General features: G+C 42.4%; 1 protein-coding gene across 6 annotated transcripts in view; it reads right to left on the bottom strand.

Annotated features, from left to right (window-relative positions):
* The window catches only part of nrxn2b (neurexin 2b), a 692,879-nt gene that overhangs the window by 511,530 nt on the left and 160,013 nt on the right, over positions 1–21,336 (bottom strand). For 5 of the 6 annotated variants that reach the window (XM_071478063.1, XM_071478062.1, XM_071478058.1 and 2 more), the window contains exon 4: positions 812–841. The exons of the other annotated variant lie outside the window; for it this stretch is intronic. In XM_071478063.1, the coding sequence (XP_071334164.1) occupies positions 812–841 (30 nt within the window). The remainder of the gene's footprint in view (positions 1–811; positions 842–21,336) is intronic. 6 annotated transcript variants of the gene reach the window in all.

Genomic DNA, 21,336 nt, shown 5'->3' with positions numbered 1-21,336 from the left:
ATGTGTACACAATAGCATAGCAAAAACAACATCCAGTGTTCATAGCAACATCAAAACAAGTGCAGACACATTTTCTCATGACAAGGAAGTCTAACACACATAATTTCAGGTTAAATCAAGACGTGAGCTGTAGGCCTTTAAAAAAAAAAAAAACACTCTGAATGCCAAACAATGGGAATGTCAGCAGAGTGGTGATGAGAAACTCTGCACATTCGGCAACACTTTCACCTTGAAGTGTTAGTGAATGGAAGTCTGGACACATTTTGCTTTTGTAATTTGACCAGCAAACACATTTCCAATAGAATCAGCAGTTTCTTTTCTTTTTTTTTCTTGTTTCTTTTTTTTTTTTTTTTTTTTAAACCCAAGCAGAAGGGATAGCAGAAAAGTGTTACCTTCAGCCCCCGGGGTCAGGTCGTCGGGGTCAAAGGTGGTCAGAGGTGAAGGTCCAGGACGTGAGCCATAGGACAGGACAAGGGGTGGGACACACATTGGTGGAGGTCACAGAAAAGCACAAACACATGGCGGCAGGGAGCAGGGAGGAGAAGCAGGAGGTACGACCAAAAAAAAAGAAGAGATGTTCGAAGGAGAGGAAGAAGGGAGGTGGCAACGGTGGAGGATGTTGCAAAGGGTTTAGAAGGTAGGGGAGAATTTAGGGAGAAATGGAGGGATATGGCACTGAGGGGAGGTAAGAAGCAGAGGAGGAAACTGTGGGGGGAAAGCGGCAGTTTCGAGGGGGGCTGGGGGCGGGCGAAGAGGCTGAGTCAATTCCTCTAAAAACAGAACCAAAATAAAAAAAGGAATGAACCCATACCTTGGTCGTTTAACGTCAGGTGCGCCAGACCTTGAAAGGGAAAAAACAGAAAAAAAGAACAGAAAGAGGAAGAAAAGAAGGTCATAAAAGGCACGGGAAGAAAAAAAGCATTGTCACAACGTTGGACTGCAGTTTGTGACAGACATCCTGGGGCAGACTTGGATGTCAGAGTTCAAATCAAAGGTAAAAAACGAGAAAGAAAGAGAGAGAAAGAGATAGAGAGAGAGCGAGTAGTAACAGAAAACAAGCAAACACTTCTTGAGTGAGGTGTGGGGGGTTTTAGAAAAAAAAGCATTTTCATTTGGCGCAACCCCCGAAGGCTATTGCTCTCACAAATGCTTTTTTTTCCTCTGGAGTACTTATGGAACACACAGAGAACTGTTTGGCAGAAAAGGCTTGAACTGAATTCCTCATCTCCTACTGTACTCAAACCATAAAAAAATAAAGAAAAAAGAAAACAAAAAAAAAATCTCAGCTCTGCAGGGTCTCACACGGAGAGAGGGTCAGCGATAAACCAGGAAAAAAAAAAACACTACAAGATAAAATGTTTTGTGTGCTTTGTGTGCCAAAGTTCATCCCCACACAGATGTGAGCGTACAGCATCACAGCAGCCATCAAAAATAGCTATTTAGCTGACTGCAGGCTATTGTGCACACATCTAGCCAAAAGTGCAGATCAATATACTTAACTGAAAGATGTCCATAAACATTAGGTAACCTCTGAATCAGGCCACAGCAACCACCCAAACCGCTTCACATCCATACAAGCAAAAAAAAAAAAACAAAACATTCACAACATTATGACTGTGTGGAATTCATCATAAAGCACTTTGGAAATGTGAAGGCCCTGATTCCTCAGTGTCATCATGGCTACACAGCTGCAGCCAATCCAGCCACAGTGCAATCGACCTCAGAGAAACAGCAACCACGCTGTAAAAACTGCCATTAAAAGAAGCAGCAGGCTGAACAACCTCCATCTATTGAAGGTCACCACATAAATTAACTGGAGCTTGTTGCAAGATTGTGTGTTAACATGCATACTTCCAGTTCAGACTTTGAGGATGTTTCTTGATATTGTGCTACAACACAATATCACAGCTCTTATTGTTTAAAATACCACACTCATTCAGCACCTGTTTGGGAAGGCCACTGTACAGGGGACCATAACAGAAAAATGCCTGGCAGCAGGGATCATAATAGCAACATCGGTTGAAACAACTTAGCAGTAACTGGCAGAATCCATGTACCAAAAACATCCACCAGCATGTCTTCTGGATACAAGTCTTGGAAGCAAACCTTTAAAAAAAAGAAAGAAACAGAACGAAGAGAAAGATGAAACATGCTCTGTCTGCACTATGACCTGAAGCAGGGTTTATTCCCAAATAAACCAAATGGCTAAAGCAAATTGGATTTAACCCCAGGCTGCACAGAATATCAACAGCATTATGCCTGTTGGACCAGAAGTCCCAAAAGGTCAAATCCTTTCAAGTCAGCCTGTCTTTCCTTGATCAATAACATTTCGAACATAACACTCTGGGCTATACCAGCAAACGGCAGAATCTAAATAACCCTCCATTATCAGGGAAGTGCAGCAGCGGAGCGTTGTTTGGGATGTTATCATTCACCAGCATGAAAAATCAAGCTATTTTTTAAATAAATATTCAGCCCTTGAATTAGATATTAAACATGTGAAACATATATGCAATTATTGCCTCGGCATCTGAGATTCAAAGATTCATCTACAGATACTGCTTCCTGCGGTTCATGCTGATCAAATCAACAGGTCTGTTAACGGAGAGGATATGCAGCGCGGTATATATGGTAATCATTCAGAAGCAGAGCTATGATGACTCAATACAGCCTTTCACACATCCTCTTGAATCAAGGATGTGATAAAGTGGTGCTTTCAGAGCTCTAGGTAGCCTTTAAAGCAACACTTTTTAACAGCAAAACTTCTGCTTCCGCACACAGCAGATGCACCAGGGTCCGTCCACGTGAGGCCAGTGCATCGACATTCAGGCTATGGACCGGTTAACTGAGGTGCTCCACTGTTAAGATTAAGTAAACACTCAGTTGCTGCTTGTTTTTTTTGTTTTTTTTTTATTGTTGCAGACAAAGAAGACCAAGATAATGTCTAATGTCTCAGAAAACAAATTAACACAGAGCCATGGGCTGGCTGTTTGTCTGCAGCGCAAATGCACAAAACACATCTCCACCAGCAGCAGCAAGCAGGTAAATCAGAATGCAAAGAGTACAGAAGCTCAAATGACTCTTGACTACAAGCTGTCCCTATTGTCCTCTTTCTTAATAACATCTGTGATTCAGGGGCAGAGGAAATGTACAGGCAGAGTGTTTTATTTATCTGGCTGCAGTCCGTTTCCTGCCGGCCCTTTGCAGGGAGTCCAATCATTCTCACTCTGCCTCCCTCTGTTTTTGTTCCCTTGCTCATAATCCATTAAGGAGATAAGGCGAAGGCTCCTGCAATGAAACAGAACGGTGCTGTCGCTGCATACCAAATCATTCAAATACCCCACCCCCCCCCACCCTGGCTTCATCCAGCTCAGACAGGCAAAAAGACAGTGGTACAATTTTATGGCAGAGGAAGACAAGGGAAGGTGGAGAAGACAAGGTAAGAAGAGATGCACAGAGAAAACGAGAGGAGGGAAGACAGAGCGATGGCAGCAAGTTGTCAGTGGCATCTTCACAGCCAGTGTTAACCAGAGACTCACAGACAGGCACGCAGCCCGGTAGCATAAAAAAAAAAAAAGCCAAAAAATCAATCAAAAGGAGAAATTCATTCCAAAGTATCCAATCAGAGAGTGAAACAAAAAATTAGAAAGTTGTGATTTGATCTGCGCAAAATGCCAAAACTTTTTCTTTTCACGCAACATTTCTCCGAAGACAGAAGCACACAGTTGCCACGTACACACCAACGCTCACACACACACAAACACATTATGTGGTGTTGGCAAAAGCACAGGATGCCAGACTCCTGCCAGCTTTCACTAGCAAGTGGTTGGAGAGAGGGAAAAGGCAGCCTGACTGAAAATCTAAATTACTGATCACTGCATGACATCCTAACACAACAGACATATGGAAAAGATACATCTCTGAACTCCTGTTCTGCATCAATACTGGAGTGCAAATCACATTACCACAGCACGCGCACGCACGCACACACACACACACACACAGAGGGAACGTAACAAAAACTGAGCTCAAACTATGAGACATCTGAGCGTTTGATTGCATCCTCAGTCCTGCCACAGATGGGAGTGCCTAACGGAACCGGAGCCGATTGGAGAGCGGCTCCGATTGGCTTGTTATGATTGAGTGACAGATGGAGCAGGGTCATAATTCTGTCATTAGGAGGAGATATGTTTATCTGGCCCACTCCTGTTCCCTCTGTCCCCCCCCACCTTTTCTTCCTCTCTGCCTCCACATCCAGCCTTCCATCAGCCAGCTGCAGCTGCCTCCTGCTCTCTTCTTCCTCATCTGCTGCTTTCTTGAGCTCTTCTTTCAGGTCTGGTGAACACAAGCCACTATTGTTTTGCAAACTAACTGATTTCATTCAAATGCCTGCTAGTGGCTCAACACCCGTGTACCACCACAAACTGCATGACAACATGACAAAGCCAGGCAACGTGAATGTATGTATATCAGTTCATAGATAAAGGACAACCATATAATAGTTCCTTGGTTAACACTGTGGTTTGTAGCATGTAGGTGACATGAATAGAAAAGTGCTCATCAGAAATGATCAGAAATTTTAAAGATTGTTTTTTTTTCTGGTGGCCTCCACAGCTTCACTCTAGTGGCCTTCTCCTTAATAATATGATACTATTTTTTTTGTATGTCAGTACGTTTTTTTTTTCATTATACATACTTTTTGTTTCAGGTATAAGCGATGCTGCCACTGAACAGAAATTCAATGCTTATGTGTCACATGCCAAGGTACAATGCAGAGTAAGCAAAGCAGTGAAATGAAGGTCTGACTGGGCAGCAGGGCAAAGAAAGAACAAAACATTTTTTTTTCCATAATAAAGGTCCCATATTTGACACTATTCTAGTGTTTTATTTATAGTGTTGATATCCATAAGATATATTTGCACTTTTAAGTATAAAAAAACCATCCCAATGTATTTTTTTTTCCTCTCTCGGGCTCCTAGCTAGAGCTCTAGTAACAAGAGGTCAGTGAGCCAATCAGGAGAGGCTCTGAGCCTCTCTTCTGATTGGCTGCTCTCTGAATGATCAAATAAACATATGGCAGATTTCAAGTAAACACTCAGAGAAACCAAATCCTGCAAGGTTGGATGGTGGGTCCGGGTGGGCGGGGCTTGGGGCATGGCTGAGAGCAGTGACTGCTTTGTTGTGACATCACAAAGTCCCGACAGCTGGTTTTAAGGCTCAGTTTCTGAATACAGGCTGTATGTATTTCTCTGTGGACTGAGGCTTTGATAGTTTCACAGTATTAATATAGAACCTAGACCTGCTTTATGACCAAAAAAAGACATGGAAATCTCACTTTATACAATATGGGACCTTTAAGGAAAATATTGCATATGGTGGGAAATATCGCAGTATTCAATATTAACAAATATCCGCCCAAGTTTACTAAAAGATGAGTGAAGATTGGTTATGAAGTCCAGCATCTGTTTGTGTTTTGGCCAGATGTGCAGATTTGATCATCCTAGGGCCCTTGTTATGACATCTTATTTATACACACAGATCATGTCAGGACAAGGTCTAATGAATACGGATAGATTTGAAATTGTTCTAGTAATGTCTTTGTTTTGTAAGCAGCAATCAACAGGTCCCACACGTTCTTGAATGACCTTGTAAGAAATTAATCTGTCACAACCTTCCTCAAATATTCACCGATTATGATGCCTCATCATCCTGCACACACACACCCACACACACGCATGCAAACAGATGTGCTGGGTCTCAGGGCAGCAGCAACAACACACAACTAGAGGGGACAGAGAAAAATGGGAGTCATCATCATTATCCCCTTCTACGCCTTCCACACTTCCTTTTCTCTCACTTCCTCGATCCCTCGTTCATCAGATGGACACATAGACTAAGTCGCGAGGAGGAATGCGTTCGCTTCTCAACCCCCCTGTAGTGCTGGGATGGCATGTTAAATAGCATCATCCTCCAAGGACTCTCTGCAGCATATGGCCACCGCACTTTACATGCCTCTGGAAGGCACACGTCACAGTGACACAAAAGCCTCTTCGTTACTTGCCGATCCCAGAGTGGCAGTCACACAACATATTTTTTAAAGGACGCTGTGTGTTTGATGACTTTAGTGGGCTCGAGCGTGAAGAAAAAGCAAGAAATATGGAAGTGTGTAAAAGTCACGAAGTATAAAATAAGAACAATAAATGGTTTTATGCACAGCTTATTGCTTGATGCACCCTTGGTGTGAGATATAAAACTGCACAATATCCAAAACGTTTGACACATCCACAAATCACTGGCTTTTACTAGGCCTGGGCACAGATAAAGTTTCACAGCGTAATCATCGCTGTATGTCTCCCATTGCCAAAAAGTACAGAAAAGGCCCTTGAGGGCTCAGAAACAAACCAGGGCAATTTGTAAAAACATCTGCTTAAAAGATGTCGGAAAATGCTTCTGATTGAATGTGAATAATATTCATCTCAGTGGACTTATCTATAATGCATAGTATCTTTGCACAGCTTAAGTAATATAGAAACTGTGGCAAGTTTAAGGGTGCTTTAATAATTCATTGTGGATATCTATTCTGTGAGAGAGAGTGGGAGGTAAGGGGCTAAGAAGACCTTTACAATCTTGCAGAGAGCTATAGATTGATGTCAAAGGTTCCCATGTCTTTCAGTGCTTTAAATTATTAACATGGAGCTCATGCTGTTTCAAAAGGAAGAGACGTGTAAAGTTCTACGCTTTAACATCGAGTAAAAATCTTACCTAATGGGCCCACAGTGGCTTACTGACAGTGTGGAGTCCTTGACTGCAGCTCACTGACTTTAATAAAGGATCAAACGCTTGCAGTCAGTCTGCCTTGGTCATAATACTGTATGTTCTGTATATTCCAAGAGGTGGCCAACCACTGCTCTGCTGAAGATCAAAAGGCCTTGTTGAGTATAGTGAGACATGCCGGGATGAAGCCTTGTTAATTAACTGATGTTTGCACTGACCCTCAATCAAATAGCTACACAAACCCTGGAAAAGCTTTGGTCCTTTGGTCCTGATCTGGTCAATAGGTCAAGCTTTTGTCAGTGCAAAAAAAAAAAAAAAAAAGAAGTCAGTGTTCCTTCAAGGGCTGCATGTCTGTACAGTATAAACAGCTTGTGTGCAGGTACTGTTTTGCTCATACGCGTCACTGTAGGAAAGCAATGGTGCATGACATCAGCCTTAGGTGAATGGCTGTTTTTAAGATTAGATTTGGGTTTACTGCGTGCTGCTGTATTAGTCAGCTACTGAGAGCAAAAAGCCCGCGTGGAGCTTGGGTGTGAGCATCCAATAACCCTCACAATAACCCTGACTTGCTGACTCACATTTCAAACAAGCAAGCATGAGCCCATATTGTCTTTGACAAAATTACAAAGATTCACTTAGACTGAGGGAGATGTAGCAACCGTGGATTTCTACAGAGGACCCGATGATTTCCCTGAATAGTCTGTCACTAACCGTTGCTAGCAAATGTGGCCAGCATAGGCGGCGAAACCGTGGGTGCTTCTAGGCCTGAGCACCCACAGAGAATGCTGAGCACCGAGGTGCGGGAGAGTGCAATCGAGGCCAAATGTACATTGATTTAATAATAAACTCCAGGCTGGTGCTCGGTTGGATCATCCATAGAAACTAAGCTGCTGTGGTTCTTTCGTTGACAGGCCCCTGTCCCTAACGGTAACCACCAATCACAGAGCACCCCTCCTATTGATCCAATTTAGCACAGTCCACCTGACCCAGCACATGCTACCCGTGCACGGCATAGTGTTATCCTTGCATTTTTATGTTGTGTATCGTCAAACTTTTCATCTCCAGTCCTGAAATGTATGCGTTTGACTATTCAAAAATCCTTTTAGCAAGTAGGCTGTGGTTTTTGCAGAAGGTTTACGCTGGGCGTGAGGGTGGTAAACTTCAACCGTTTAGAGCACCCACCGTAAATCATACCATAAATCAGCACCCATGGTAGTCAGTGTAGCATGAGTATAGCAAATGTAGTCAAACTGACAAACATGAAAAGCTAACTGTAAAAGTTATTGCAGCAGTGTATAGAGTCATGTTTTGACTGCAGGGACCACACTGATGGAAGGATGGCGGTTTCAGGTGAAGTCAGATTGACCACAGCTGATTTTTTTTCCCGTGACGGATCAAAGTACCAGTTTTTACCAGACACATCCAAACCTGCAGCTGCTGAGTATTCTGAATTGGGTGAGGAATCCACTGAGACTGTGTTGGCTACTATTGAGCTTTTGCACCCGCAGCTTAGAGAAATGATCCATTAGATTTTACAGTAGGAGGTTCTCAACCGTACTACTGCAGACCTTGAATGTTATGCTACACAGCCTTACGGTTACATTGCAACACAAATCTGATTGTTTCTCAGTTACCGTTTTGATGTGAACAGTGCATAGCTTGAATTTGAAAAAAAGGGCGTTTTACGCTGGTTAATACAGACACTTTCACCTGTTCTTGTTACTGATATGAGACATTTGTCCTGCTTCTCTCTGTGCACTTATAATAATGAAGACCAGCCCGAACTTATAACTGGATGCAGCTAATATTCACGTTAAACTACAAAGGATTTTCCTCTCAGAATGAATCTAAATACATGTTTATTTCTTTGCTTGGTGTGTTGGTTTCTGACAGAATGTCCTAGATTTTCAAGGTATCTGAATAAAAAATGTACAATGTACTCCTTTTACAGCAATTTAGAATTCTCCTCTGTATGTGTCTGTGTGTGTGTGTGTGTGTGTGTTTGTTTGTGTGTGTGTGTATGTGTGAGTACGCACACATGCGTTTGACTTCCTTGGAAATACCACAGGGAACTGTTGACCCCAGGCAAGGCACTTAAGCTGAACGAGTGAAGCATTAAATCTTTATGGTCACTTTCCACTTTACACAGCAGCAAGAAAACCATCATCTGTCAGGAGTGATGCACTAAGCTGTTTGGACGCCTGTCAAATGACATGATTTACTATCCAAAGTTACAATTATACAGGGCCACACCACCTAATTAAGATTGCGCATGCCAACGTTTGCAAGCAAAAAAAAAAAAAATACTCAAAGCAACGTTGCCATGACGAATAATCCAAAACAAGTTTGTCTGCCTTGATTTTGGTGCCATTGCGTTGATGTTTTAGAATTCATGTCCTGACGGGATGCACAATTAAAGCTATGAACACAAACATTTCAATACTTAAAAACTGTCATTGCAACATGTGTTTTTCTTCAGCAACATGGATGAATATTTCAGCACTTTGAGTGTTGTTTATTGGCTTAATAACTGCCTATTCTGCATGTGGGGAGATCATAGTTAAGTCTTACAAAGGAAAATAACTCACGTCGGGATATTATGCTCCCCCACAACTCCCTAATTAACTGCATAATGCTGAGTGAATCACTTTGATTCACACATTTTGTTCATGAAAACACATCTAATATGTCATGGGATATGTCTGGAAATATAAATCAGAGTGTCTCGGAGATTGGTGAGGAGTCGAGAGGAGTAGAGATCTGAACAGTTGCTGTTCCATCTTAATTAAACAGTTCATAAATAAATAGGACCTCCATATGCTGAGCTGGAGAACTTGGACTAATTTAATGTTTTAGCCATCTCAGCTAACACAGAAGAGATGTTGATGTTTTTCTCCACTTATGCTCATTTACACAATACACACTAAAGATGCTCCGAGGAGCTGCAGTCTTTTACCGAGTCCTAAATAAAACCCCACTGTGTTCAATTGAAAGGAAGGGCTCTACCGACGCTGAGAGCATAATATAGCAAACATAGCATCCTCATGTCTGAGAGCGTATCTCAAAATTAAACTGCCACCACCTCCTGACTATCCTTCCATCGTTTAGATTCTTTCCAGTTCCCAAATGTTTTGAGTTTCCGGCCTGGAAGAACCGTGCCGAGTTCATCTCGCAAAAACCAATAAATTCTATGTCTGACCTCTATTTTCCTTTCATTTATGAGGTCAAAACTAATCATTAGTCCCCACTGAAATCTGGTGTCCTCTCCCGGAGTATCCATCTGTCCTTCCTCCTCTCTTCCTAATCTCTAGCTGCCAGTGCCACACATGCATCCTGCAACCATTTCCCGGTCCATCCGCCCTCCTTCCACAGCTAGTTTCATGGAATGAATGCCTCTGATTGCCACTTCTGGACTCCGCTCATTAGGGGAGATGAAAATGAGGGGTGGGCAACAAACTGCATGGCATCCGTTACAGTGTTTTTTTTTTTGTTGTTGTTTTTTTCCCTGGGCTGTTGGAAGCTGTAATTGTAACGTCAGATGTGATGGAGAGACTGGCCGCATTGATGGGAGGAAGGAAGCCAGTCTTCAAGTGGACGATTAGCATGTGCAAACACACCCCTTTTCTTAAGTATCTCTTCCCTCTACATTCACACAGTCTACTACCCAAAGCTACGAGCACTGTCCTTGCTCCTGATTCTGCTTGTCTTATTCTTGCAAGTCTTGCAGCTATTAGCTACATGTCTAAACCCTTAATACTTAAAAAAAAAAAAAAGTCAGGATCACTCTGAAATTAACAAAGCAAGGAAAGAAACTTTAATCCCTCGCTCGCAAGAACAATTCTCAGCCTCAAAGTTACTGAGTGACTTGCACCGGCAGATATTTTTGGGATCATTGTCACCTCTGTTACTGAAATAAACCCACGTCAGTGAGATAAAGTAAAAACAACAACAAAATCTCCTGGTCCTCTGAGCCATGGAAGCTCAAGTCTGAGTCAAAGTAATCTACAGGGACATCAGTGCAAAATAGCACCTTGCCTCCAGCGTTTGTTGATGTTTAATGTTTCATTTTGACAATTTTCTCCCTTCAGCCGGTGTTTAGGAGCAACATATCCTTTTCCCCTCCACTAACAGCACGGCAGTCAACTGTAGTTTCCTGTTAGGGTAAAAAATAAAATCCTAATGACTTTTTCCTTGAAATGTGGCTCCCCGTGAGGTTTTGAGAGGGCGACTTCCTGTCTTGTGTCAGGGGGTGGGTCTCAGCAGGTAACTACAACAACATCCCATAATGGAAAATTAATGTCTTCCAACTGAGATGACGCACTAACTTCATTTAGCTCATTGGGTCGGGTAAACACCATTAGACCATCGAATCTGCAGTGCTCCTGGAAGTTAAGTCATTTGAGAGAGTTGGGTAATTATGGCTAAATTAATGGAAATTGTGTAGCAAATGTATTCATAATTCATGTGTCTATTTTCTGAGGCCGGAATCCTCTTTGTGGGGAGTGATAAGCAGCTTGATTTGACTGAGGTTGGAAAGTACCAAGTGGTGTATTCTCCTCTCTCACAACAGCATAATGGTGTGTTTCTTTGCTGTACGGTGGTGAAAAAAAAACGAAGAGACTCTTCTGCTAAAATTTATGTTAAATAGTTAAGTCGCTATTAATCTCTTAAGATGAATTAACCATATAATTTTTATTTAACATATTATCTTTACACAAAAGGCTGCACACTTCATGCCATGATATCAACGAATGAATAGTACGGTGGCCCTGAGAGCTCAACACACAGCAAATAGTCAAAACGCAAGCAAATTAAGGAAACGTCTTCATCAATTGGACAACACACGTGCTGCAAATACGCATGACACAACCAAACAGAAAAACGTGCTGCAAATACTCACAACACAAGCAAGTACAGAAACTGCATGTAGCACAGACAAGAACAGACGGAAATGTTTCCAGGGGGACACAAAAAAGTGATGAACCTTTCACTTCAAAAGTCACAAAGCATTGACCAAAAGTGCGCCCAGGTTGTGTTCATCACTTTTCTGTTTCCCCTGGAAACACTTCCTTCCGCTGTCGTCGGTGCTATTTGCAGCGTGTTTCTATATTTGCTTCTGCTGTGTGCATTTGCATAGGTTTTCTCAAGCCACAGAGCGTTGAGCTCACATTGTGAATCACATTGTTAAGATGAATCTCCACTGGGAGCATTTCATTTTTGCTCTTTCAGTATGAGAGTATGTGTGTTCAGTACATGGGAAATGTCAGATGTCAGAAAGAGAATGTCAGATGAATGTAAGTGGAAAGCGGTGAGCGTAACATGAAAAGAAAAGCAACGTATAGAGCATCATTCTTTTGCCCAGCCATCTCTTGTGAATGTGATGCCATGCCATTAAATTGCTGCAGCTCAACCCTGAATTAAGGAAACAACAACTCTCAAGTTGTTTTTTTTTTTCCAAGAGACACAACAGTATCTCGTTTAGTCTCAGACGCTGAGCAAAAAGCCCTGCTGCTTGCTTTCATCTAGCCAAACTCTAATTAGGCAAACTGAACAAATACCAGCGAGAGAGAAGTCCTCTGCATATTCAAACAAAAGGGCTCCTGAGTTCGAGCGAGCAGAAGGAGCTAAAGAGAGGGAGAAAGAGAAGAGAGAGAGAGAGAGCTGATCACAAGAAAATTAAACGGCACTGAACCTTGTAAACAAATATTTCAACAATGTTAAACACAATGTAGGAGACGTCTGGCGCCGCTGTGCTGTGAAATAGCCCGGCTCTGTTTGAAATGGGGTTTCACGTATGATGAGCGCTGAGAGAAACCTCGACCAAAGAGACAAAAAGGGAACCCAAAAAACATCATTTGTGTGTGCCTAAGTGTATTTCTGAGGGAGTGTTGATCAATAAAGCTTTGTTACCTCAACAGGTTCAAATGCAAAAGGTTAGACATAAATGTAAAACCCATATTTCTACCTATTGTCGTACCTGTCTGGATATGTCTAAAGCCTGCCATTACCTTCGTTAATAATTTCTTTTTCCTTTCCACTGTGGTTTGTTCCACCTTGAAGCGTCAGCTATATTTCCCTGAAATATATAAGCTACTCTAGATGTCCCAAGAACATTGAGGGGAAAGAGAAGAGACCGACAAAAATCCATTTCTTTCCCCTGAGCATCACAAAATGTTTTTTTTTTTTTTTTCCTCCAAGTTGTGTTTCTTCTGGAAGTCCCTCATCACTTTTTAGGCCTTCCGTGGACAAATGCATGAGATGCTGCAGCCCGACCCTTGTTGGCATGGCAACTGGCTCCAGTATCTTTCCTGCCACGACGATGGCCATACTGTTGTATTCACATTCTGCCTCACATTCCTCTTTGTGTGTCATTCTCATCTATTGATAATGTCTTTTCTGTGCTCTCTCTCTTTTTTTCTTTCACCCTGTTTCTTAAACATCATCACTCCTTCTTTTGTCCCACTTCTTTTTTTTTTTTTTTTTCCATGTGGCTTTAACACTGTGGAACTCACTTCTCCCTGTCCAGAGTCTTTCTCCGCAAAGCAATTAAGCCTGCCATTGTGTGTTTTATTACATTATCCACACAAATGCATAACGCTCAACTCTGAAAAGTCAAGGGGGATTTGCATTTGATCAAGGTTATAAAACTGAATAAGATAATTCAGTAATTATAGTAAGGATGCATTTAAATCAGCAATGATATTCACAAAAAAATATTGCCTCCTGGTTCATTGCCCACTGAGGTAAACTCAGTGGGGATTGCAGGTATAGGGCAGTGGAATAAACCTAACCTTTTCATAAATCTTCCCACTGCAGTGAAATTGCCTTCTGGGGGTAAATCCTTTTTATATAGTCAGGGATCCTGTATCCCATTAAGTTCACATTGTTGCGGCTGTATTGTTTAACTGTATGCATTTGCCAGCACACATAATGACACTGATGAGGTGCAGACGAGTGGAATGAACACAAACCTGCTATTAATTTGCATTTTATTACAGGCAATTTGAATGAAGAACTGTACAAAGCTGTACAAACTCAAGAGAACCAACAATATATTTGGAGTATATGTGTGTTGGTGTGAAATACACACGCCAAAACAAATCCATCATATCCATTTCTCTGGCACCTGGATATCTAAAATAACAAGAGCAACAGACTGGAGCAGCCTGCCACCCCTAGGTGCTCTCTGGAGACCAACACAAGCCTCAGGTGCAAGGAGTCCATGTTATCTCACAACCACACCTGATGTGTGTACGCATGTGCAAATGTGAACTTCTGCCAGTGCCCTTTGGGCTTTAATACTGTACACAGAGTTAATATTGTAATTGCTGCCGCCACCAAAACCTATCACCAGCCGCTGTCGTTTTGGCTAGCGCTCATACAGTGCAGGATTGCTTAATCAGATAGGGCTGTTACGCTAGGCTCCACTGATCCCATCTGTCACGACTTCATCCTCGGATCCACCGTGCTGTTTCCAGCCCCACGACAGCTCTTTAAGAAAAGCACTCAATCTGTTCTCTGGGCTATTTTTGCACTCTTCGCATTTTTTTTTTTTGTTTTTTTTTTTTTCTTCTCAAAAAAAGAAAAAGAAAAGAAAAGCAAGAGTAGAGCTGCAGGTTTGCTTGACACAAAGCTATACTCTCAATTGGAACTGGGAGGTGGGCAGTCGGACCTCCCTCAATCTTACAATCCCACCCTCCTCCGCCCTCCACCTGCCACCTCCACCTCCACAGAGGGATCTGGCGGTAGATCAGAGGAGGCTTGGTGCTGCCTGAGTCACCAGCTATTTGGCACTTAGTGCTCCTCATCCCCTCCATGGCAGCTGTACCCTCGCAGTGTGTCTGAATACCAGTCGCCGCTGGATCAGCTCATCCCTGGGGAGCCCACAGGAAACTGGATTAATGGCTCAGAACGCACATGAGAGAGAGACCCCTGAATATGTTGCCTTTGTCCATTACTGTGTGTAGTGGCAGGGGGTCATTTCTTGGTCACCAGTTTACAAGTTGAGGAGGGAAGATAAAACACTTACAGCTGCTTCCAATGGATTTTTTTTTCATTGCACTTGTTAGACTTGTACTGGATAGTAGCCTGGGCTTAAAAATAATAATAAATGAAAGTTGTTGTTTTTTTTTGTTTTTTGTTTTCTATTTTGGACACCCACCGTCTGTTGGGTCTTCCTGAGTAAATATATTCTTTGGCAGGGACTGATTCAGTTTTTTTTGTAGTTTATTCAGACTGAACAATTAACAGTTAGTTAGCATGAACTGTGAGAGTCACTGTAAGGCAAACAGATGGAAAAGATAGAGATGTGACAGAACCAGCTCCAATCCTTGATATAAAAGTAACAGTGTCTGTGCAGTGCAGTGTAAAAACACCAAAGCTGTTAGTGGTTAGCACCAAAGATATCGCAAAAATCAAAAAAAAAAACAAAAAAAACACGCTTCCTGAGGATTATCGCTCTAATCCGTGATACTCTATGAATGCTAATGTGCCTGCTCAAGGCACGAGGAACTCAAATCCCCCGTGGCCCCCTCCACTGCTCTCCTTTACTTATTAGAACTTCTCATTATGTGACACTATAAAAAGGTCCACAAGACTGATAAGAGTGTGTGTTAAATAGTCAGGACATGTACACTGCTGTGTCAGGACTAGCTAAAGACCACTGTTAAGTATCTGACATCAAGTCACCAGGGATCCGGCTGACATGACTCGTCTGGATCATCTTGTCTCTTAAAAGCCTGAAACATACTCACTGACTTGTCCAACACACACACACACACACACACACACATTCTCCAAGATGGTTCTTCTCACTTTCCCTCTCTCTCTTTCTCTCCCTCTCTCTCAGGCTATCTACTCTCAAGTCCAACAAACTGACCATAAGGTCACTGAACTGCTAAATCCAATTATATACAATTATTCGGTGTGCCTTATGCTAAGTAAAAGAGCTTTATCTGACCAGGGTGGGGGGGGTGGGGGGGGTGGGGGGGGTGGGGGGGGGTGGGGGTGGGGGGGGTTGGGGGTGAGGGGGGTGGGGGTTGAAAAGAGGAAGCAGTTTTCTCAACGGGATACACTCTTTTGGCCATGAATTCCTCTCTGGTGGGGCTCTTTAGAAAGGGTCTGTGTGTGGTAGGAGAGTGTGGCCTGTGTGTGCGTGTGTCTGCCGAGCTGCGACCTCCACGGCTGAAAAATGTCGAGCCAAAAGCTACAGTTCTTCGAATGGCCACTTGAAGCTGGCTCCAAAAAGCGAGAGTCAGTCCCCATGGACTCCCACTGTTAAAACGCCCAAGTTTACAGCAGGACCCAAAATCTCTTAAAGCTTAAGTCCTGAGGTACATGTGCATTATAATAAAAAATATATTTAATTGTGGTTTGAATTTTTCACCAATATACATTTGAAAAGGTGTTAACGCTGCCTCGTGTCTAATCTGCAGTATCAGGACAGCACTTTACTGCCTCAACAACAATATACAAAAACGACTTCTCTGTGGTTTTCTTACATGCAGTGCAGCCAACACACTGATCCATCCAGCTGTACTAAAACATATAGGGCAGGCATGTTAGGCACTGTGATGTGCAGGAAGTGCTCAAGGTCAACATCAACCTAAACTATCAAAAATTACATCACAAGACATATAGCTGTGATATACAGTTTGTCTAAACACAATTATGTGTCTCAGTAAATGTCTTATTTTCAGGTTGTGATAAAAGGTGTAAAAAAAAAAAAAAAAGACGAATGCATTGTGTTTAATTAAAGAACAAGTTAGATGCACACTATTAATTTTGCACAATACTAAAAGGAAGCAGTGTCTTAGAAATAGCCCATATTACAGTGATCCAGATTAATCAATTTCCATATAAGCTCCTGTAATTAAAACTAATTGCTTGGCTAAAGAAGGCAGCAGAAACTGGGATAAAGATTGATACCAGCTGTAGTGGAATGGATCTGTCTTGGAAAAAGAGTCAGGCAGCAAGATCAATAACTGTTTCTGAGTATTTCATCAGTGTCAGTAACAAAAGCATATAATTAGAGCTGCCTCAGAAATACCAAAATCAATCAAGAGGTGTTTTTTTTTTTCTCTCTCTCCCTGTGTTTTTAGGCCCAGGCTTATCACTGACAAGTCAACCCTTTTTCTGTGTGTTGTTTTTTAGTTAACAATGTGGTAGCACTGCCTTGTTGCATCCAAATTCCCCCCAGACGTTGCCTCCATGTAAAGACTCTGGTTTATTTGCATTCATCTCCCACATTGCCAGCGTTCTCTTTACCCTCTCTGCACCGCAAGTATCTCTCGGCTCCTTTGCGTTTACTGAAAAGCGAGGGAGCGCGGGGAGGAGGCGGAAGAGTGATCAGTGTCATCTCCACTTCATTTCCATGATCAACGGCGCCTCTCGGGGCCCCAACCAACAGATCTGGGTACTCAGCGCTTCTGAACAGGCGCCATCTGCCGCTGCCATCCCCGCGGCAGGGCGGCAAGCTGGGGCTGGGCTCTACGCTGGTGCAGCAGAATATGAGTATATATATATGTGTGTGTGTGTGTGTGTGTGTGTGTGTGTGTGTGTGAGCATATCACCCTGAGTTACTGGGTACGGTTATACATATTAATGAGCATCTGTGGCTTATGGGGTGCATGCTTGTTGAAATGCTCTTAGCGTTTTTACACAGTATTGGGGTATTGGGCGGTGCAACAGGTGTGTGTATGTGAGTGGGTGTATGTTGTGTTGTAGCTCACAGTGTCTTCCTTCCATTTTTTCTCAGTAGTGATGTTCTTGTGCCGCGTCCACGAGTGTGCATTTACATGTCGGCGGAGGAATCGACATTAGAATCATTATAAATAGGATAGTTCATGTTTTCCTTGTTGTGTGTGTGTGTGTGTTACTTTAAAAGGGGCTTTCAAGACTCGATTGGCTCTGGAGGCCCTAACAGCTGTAGTGATGAATTTCAAAGAATGAGAGGCCGCAGCACAGAAAATTACTTACACTATCTTTATTGAACCTAAGTAAACCTAATGAGCCAGTAACATAAACACATAAACAAACAAGTTAACTGTACATGACAAAGTTGCACTAGTTTGCACCTTTCTGATGTTGGCAGCCCATACAATCAGGGTATTAATAAAACCATTTTGACTCAATTGTCCAATCATTTGGTGATTGCACCGTTTTCGAGAGCATAAACATTACATTTTGAAGCCAAGGCCTCAGCACCCCATTAACATCCAAATGAGTCCAAAGTGGTGACTCATTTCTTTGCACATCATTTGTGCAAGCACCACAAACATGTTTGTTTCATTAATTCGCAACTTATCTGCAGATAAACTGTGATAACTTGGGGAATGATGACGCACAGATGTTTGTTTGTTTTGCTGCACAAATGTGCACATTTATGGGACCACTTTGGAGTCACTAATGGGGTGCTGACATAACAGGCCTGAGCTCTTTTTTAAATATTAAATAATATTTTTCAAAAATGGTTAGGGTTAGGAGCCCAATCTTTTTATTTTGTGTGGACAAATGTGCAAAGACGGTTTAAAACACCCGTGATGCTACCACAAGGTATTTTTGTCAGTAATTAGGCCAAGCTGAGCAATTAACTAAATTCTGGTACTCATTAAATTCCTACTGCCTGTGTGTGTGTGTGTGTGTGTGTGTGTGTGTGTGTGTGTGTGTGTGTGTGTGTGTGTGTGTGGGTGTGTTGAACCGGGGACTTTGGCCATTTACCATACCACAAAATGGATATGATTTTCAGCTTCAGGTCGCATTTTATACAGGCAGCTATGGCTCAGGAGGTGGGGCTGGTCATCCAGTAGTCGGAAGGTCAGTGGTTGGATTCCCGGCTCCACCTGTTCACATGTCTAAGTGTCTTTGGGCAAGACACAGGACCCCAAATTGTCTTTGAATGTGAAGTGTATGTGTGTGTGTGTGTGTGTGAGTGTGTGTGTGTGTGTGTGTGGTGGGGAAAGCGTGCCATATGTGTAGAAAAAAAGGCGCTACATGAACGTGTGTGTGTGAATGGGTGAATGTGGCTTGTAGTGTAAAGTGCTTTGAGTGGTTGATAAGGCTAGAAACTCGCTAACACAAGTACAGTCCATTTACAATTCCCCTCTTTCCTCTAAGCCAGTGCCAAGTGTCCTAGTTACATAATGGGTTAACAGTGAAACTTACAAACCGGTATTACTACGGTATTACTATTGTGAAATGTAATTTGTTTTGAAATGAATCTGTTTAAAGTTGATTAACGTTTCAGCTCAGCAATCAGCAGTAAAAAGTTGCAGGGAAATTGAATGACTTTATGTCACTTTGAGTTACTAGTTGACACTGTCAGCTGACAACTGCGGACAACAACGGACAGCAGAACACTCGTAGGAGTGCCCTCAAGTTACATGACCGTGCGTGCCTATGTACATATTAAACACATTACAAAAACATTAGTGGAATGATACAAGGGCTTCCTCTGGATTGTGTGTATGGAGGTCTCTCTGTCCTCTTTTTTTAAAGCGTGGACAATATGCGCGTGTGTGGGCATGTGTGTGCATGTGTGTGCAGCCTCCTCTCCTTATCTCCTTCTGCCAGGCCACTCTGCCGACATACACTCCAAAGAGCCCCTAGTTGTCATTCATGGCGTCACACAGCCCCGAAAAATGTCACCATGAGGGGAAAGGGAGAGACAAAGAGAGAGAGACATGCACACAGAGACAGAGGCGAGTGGTGTGGGTTTGAGGCCCACAACGAACCGTTACCGTTACCTCTTGTTTTACCCTGTCCATCCTGTAGCACCACCTGTATACACACACACACACACACATACACGGTGCTTTAGAGCCAATCTGGTATAGCGCATTAAAAGGCAGTGTAAATGCACCGTTTTGACAGGAAAGTGTGGGAGGATGTTTAGTGTAGGGTAGAAAAAAAAAAAACATCTTCTCAAAACAAGTAGCGACAACAGTGACAAAGCGACAAAGGGTCTCAGGCAAATGTCAACTCACTGTTTGTGAACTGCCGTTTTGAAGCCTTGAGTTTGTAAATTGGCCGTCGCCGTCTTAGTTTTTTTGAAAACAGAAGAAACCATATTTGGTCAAAAGGTGGAGCTGAGGAGGACTGAGGGGTGGATCTGACCTGCTCTGTAGTCTATCCTGACAGTTTGCTGTGTGTGGTACAGTCTGTCAATCAGACGGTAACCTTGCCCTAATGCATACTCTGCTTTATGGTCTATTTTCCTCTAAATGGGGCCATAATTTAAAAAATGAACATCAAGTTGTTTTGAAGAAGACATGAAACTAGAGACTGACACCATAAATTCATTAGGAAAACGTTTACTGAGGTAATAAATCAAGTGAGTAGAGACATTTTTCTATAGACTTCAATACAATCAAACTTCTTTTTGCAACCGGTGGAGTCGCCCCCTGATGGTTGTTAGACAAAATGCAGGTTTAAGACTCTTCTGCATTGGCTTCACTTTTCAGACCTGGAGTCTATGTCCATTTCTATGTAATGTCCGAAGTTGTAATTATGCAAATGAAAAGTGGAAATAGGATGAAAAGGTCACACAGACTTGTCTAACACACCTGAAACATTTGAAATGATGGAAGGAAGGTTATTTTGCAATAATAAAGTCTGACTGACGGAGTGGTAATAGGTTAAATACTGTAAGGTCAGTTCAGTGTAACAATCGGAAACAAAAGGTTGGAACAGCTGCATAAATGTTTTTCAGAGGAAGAAAACTTCCAAAACTCTGAGCACCGCTGTGCTGCATGATTGACATTTCATTAATCATCCAGTTAGAGTTAAGAAAACTCTCCAGATCTTTTTGCAGTGTTGAAAAATAAGCAAACTGTTCAACTTATTCCAAGTGAGAATGAAACAAGATATTTATATGCAGCACGGGTTTCAGCCAGAGCTCCAGCAAAGCGGCTGGCGAAGAAGATTTAGTGCAGGATGCTGGAGCTCCGTTGTTGGCATTTTGTGAAACTCAGCCACAGTTGATTTGTTTTTTTCCAAAAGAATTACGATTTCTCAGTCACATGTTTGTTACCAGCACATATTTTGCACACCTGTTGTGGCTTTGGGGAGATAAATGGAAAATACTTTCAGTGCCATTCTTGTCACATTTGCCTACAGCAGTGGTTCTCAAACTTTTTTCACATCAAGAACCCCTAACCTGACACAAATTAGACCATGGACCCCCACTTGATTTTGTCCCGGGGTCCCCCATTTGATAAGATATTTGCTTTTACATGTTTTATTACAGAAAGTGTCAGAAACCCATGACCAAAATAGTTGTACAGTCTGTCATTGTGTTACTTATGGATAGAATTATAGTGAAAATAATTGATTCCCCTTTTTGCTGGGAACCCCCTCAGGGACCTTTGAGACCACTTTGAGAACCACTGGCCTGCATATTTCCATAAATCTCACAGCATGTGGTGGCAAAGTTAATGATGCTAATGTGATATTGAAGCTATAGCCGGTTAAAATAGCGGGAGCAGTTTAAGGTTTGGGGAACAAGCATAAAGCAGGTGTCTGTAAAGTGAAATGGTGAATGTACGGTACACACCGCTATAGAGC

This window comes from Trachinotus anak, unplaced genomic scaffold, assembly GCF_046630095.1.
Source record: "Trachinotus anak isolate AG129_WGS33_773 ecotype Australia unplaced genomic scaffold, CSIRO_AGI_Tana_v1 ptg000005l, whole genome shotgun sequence".
NCBI lineage: Eukaryota > Metazoa > Chordata > Actinopteri > Carangiformes > Carangidae > Trachinotus > Trachinotus anak.
Note: the sequence above shows the minus strand (reverse complement) of the source record. Positions and strands in the feature narration are given on the sequence as shown.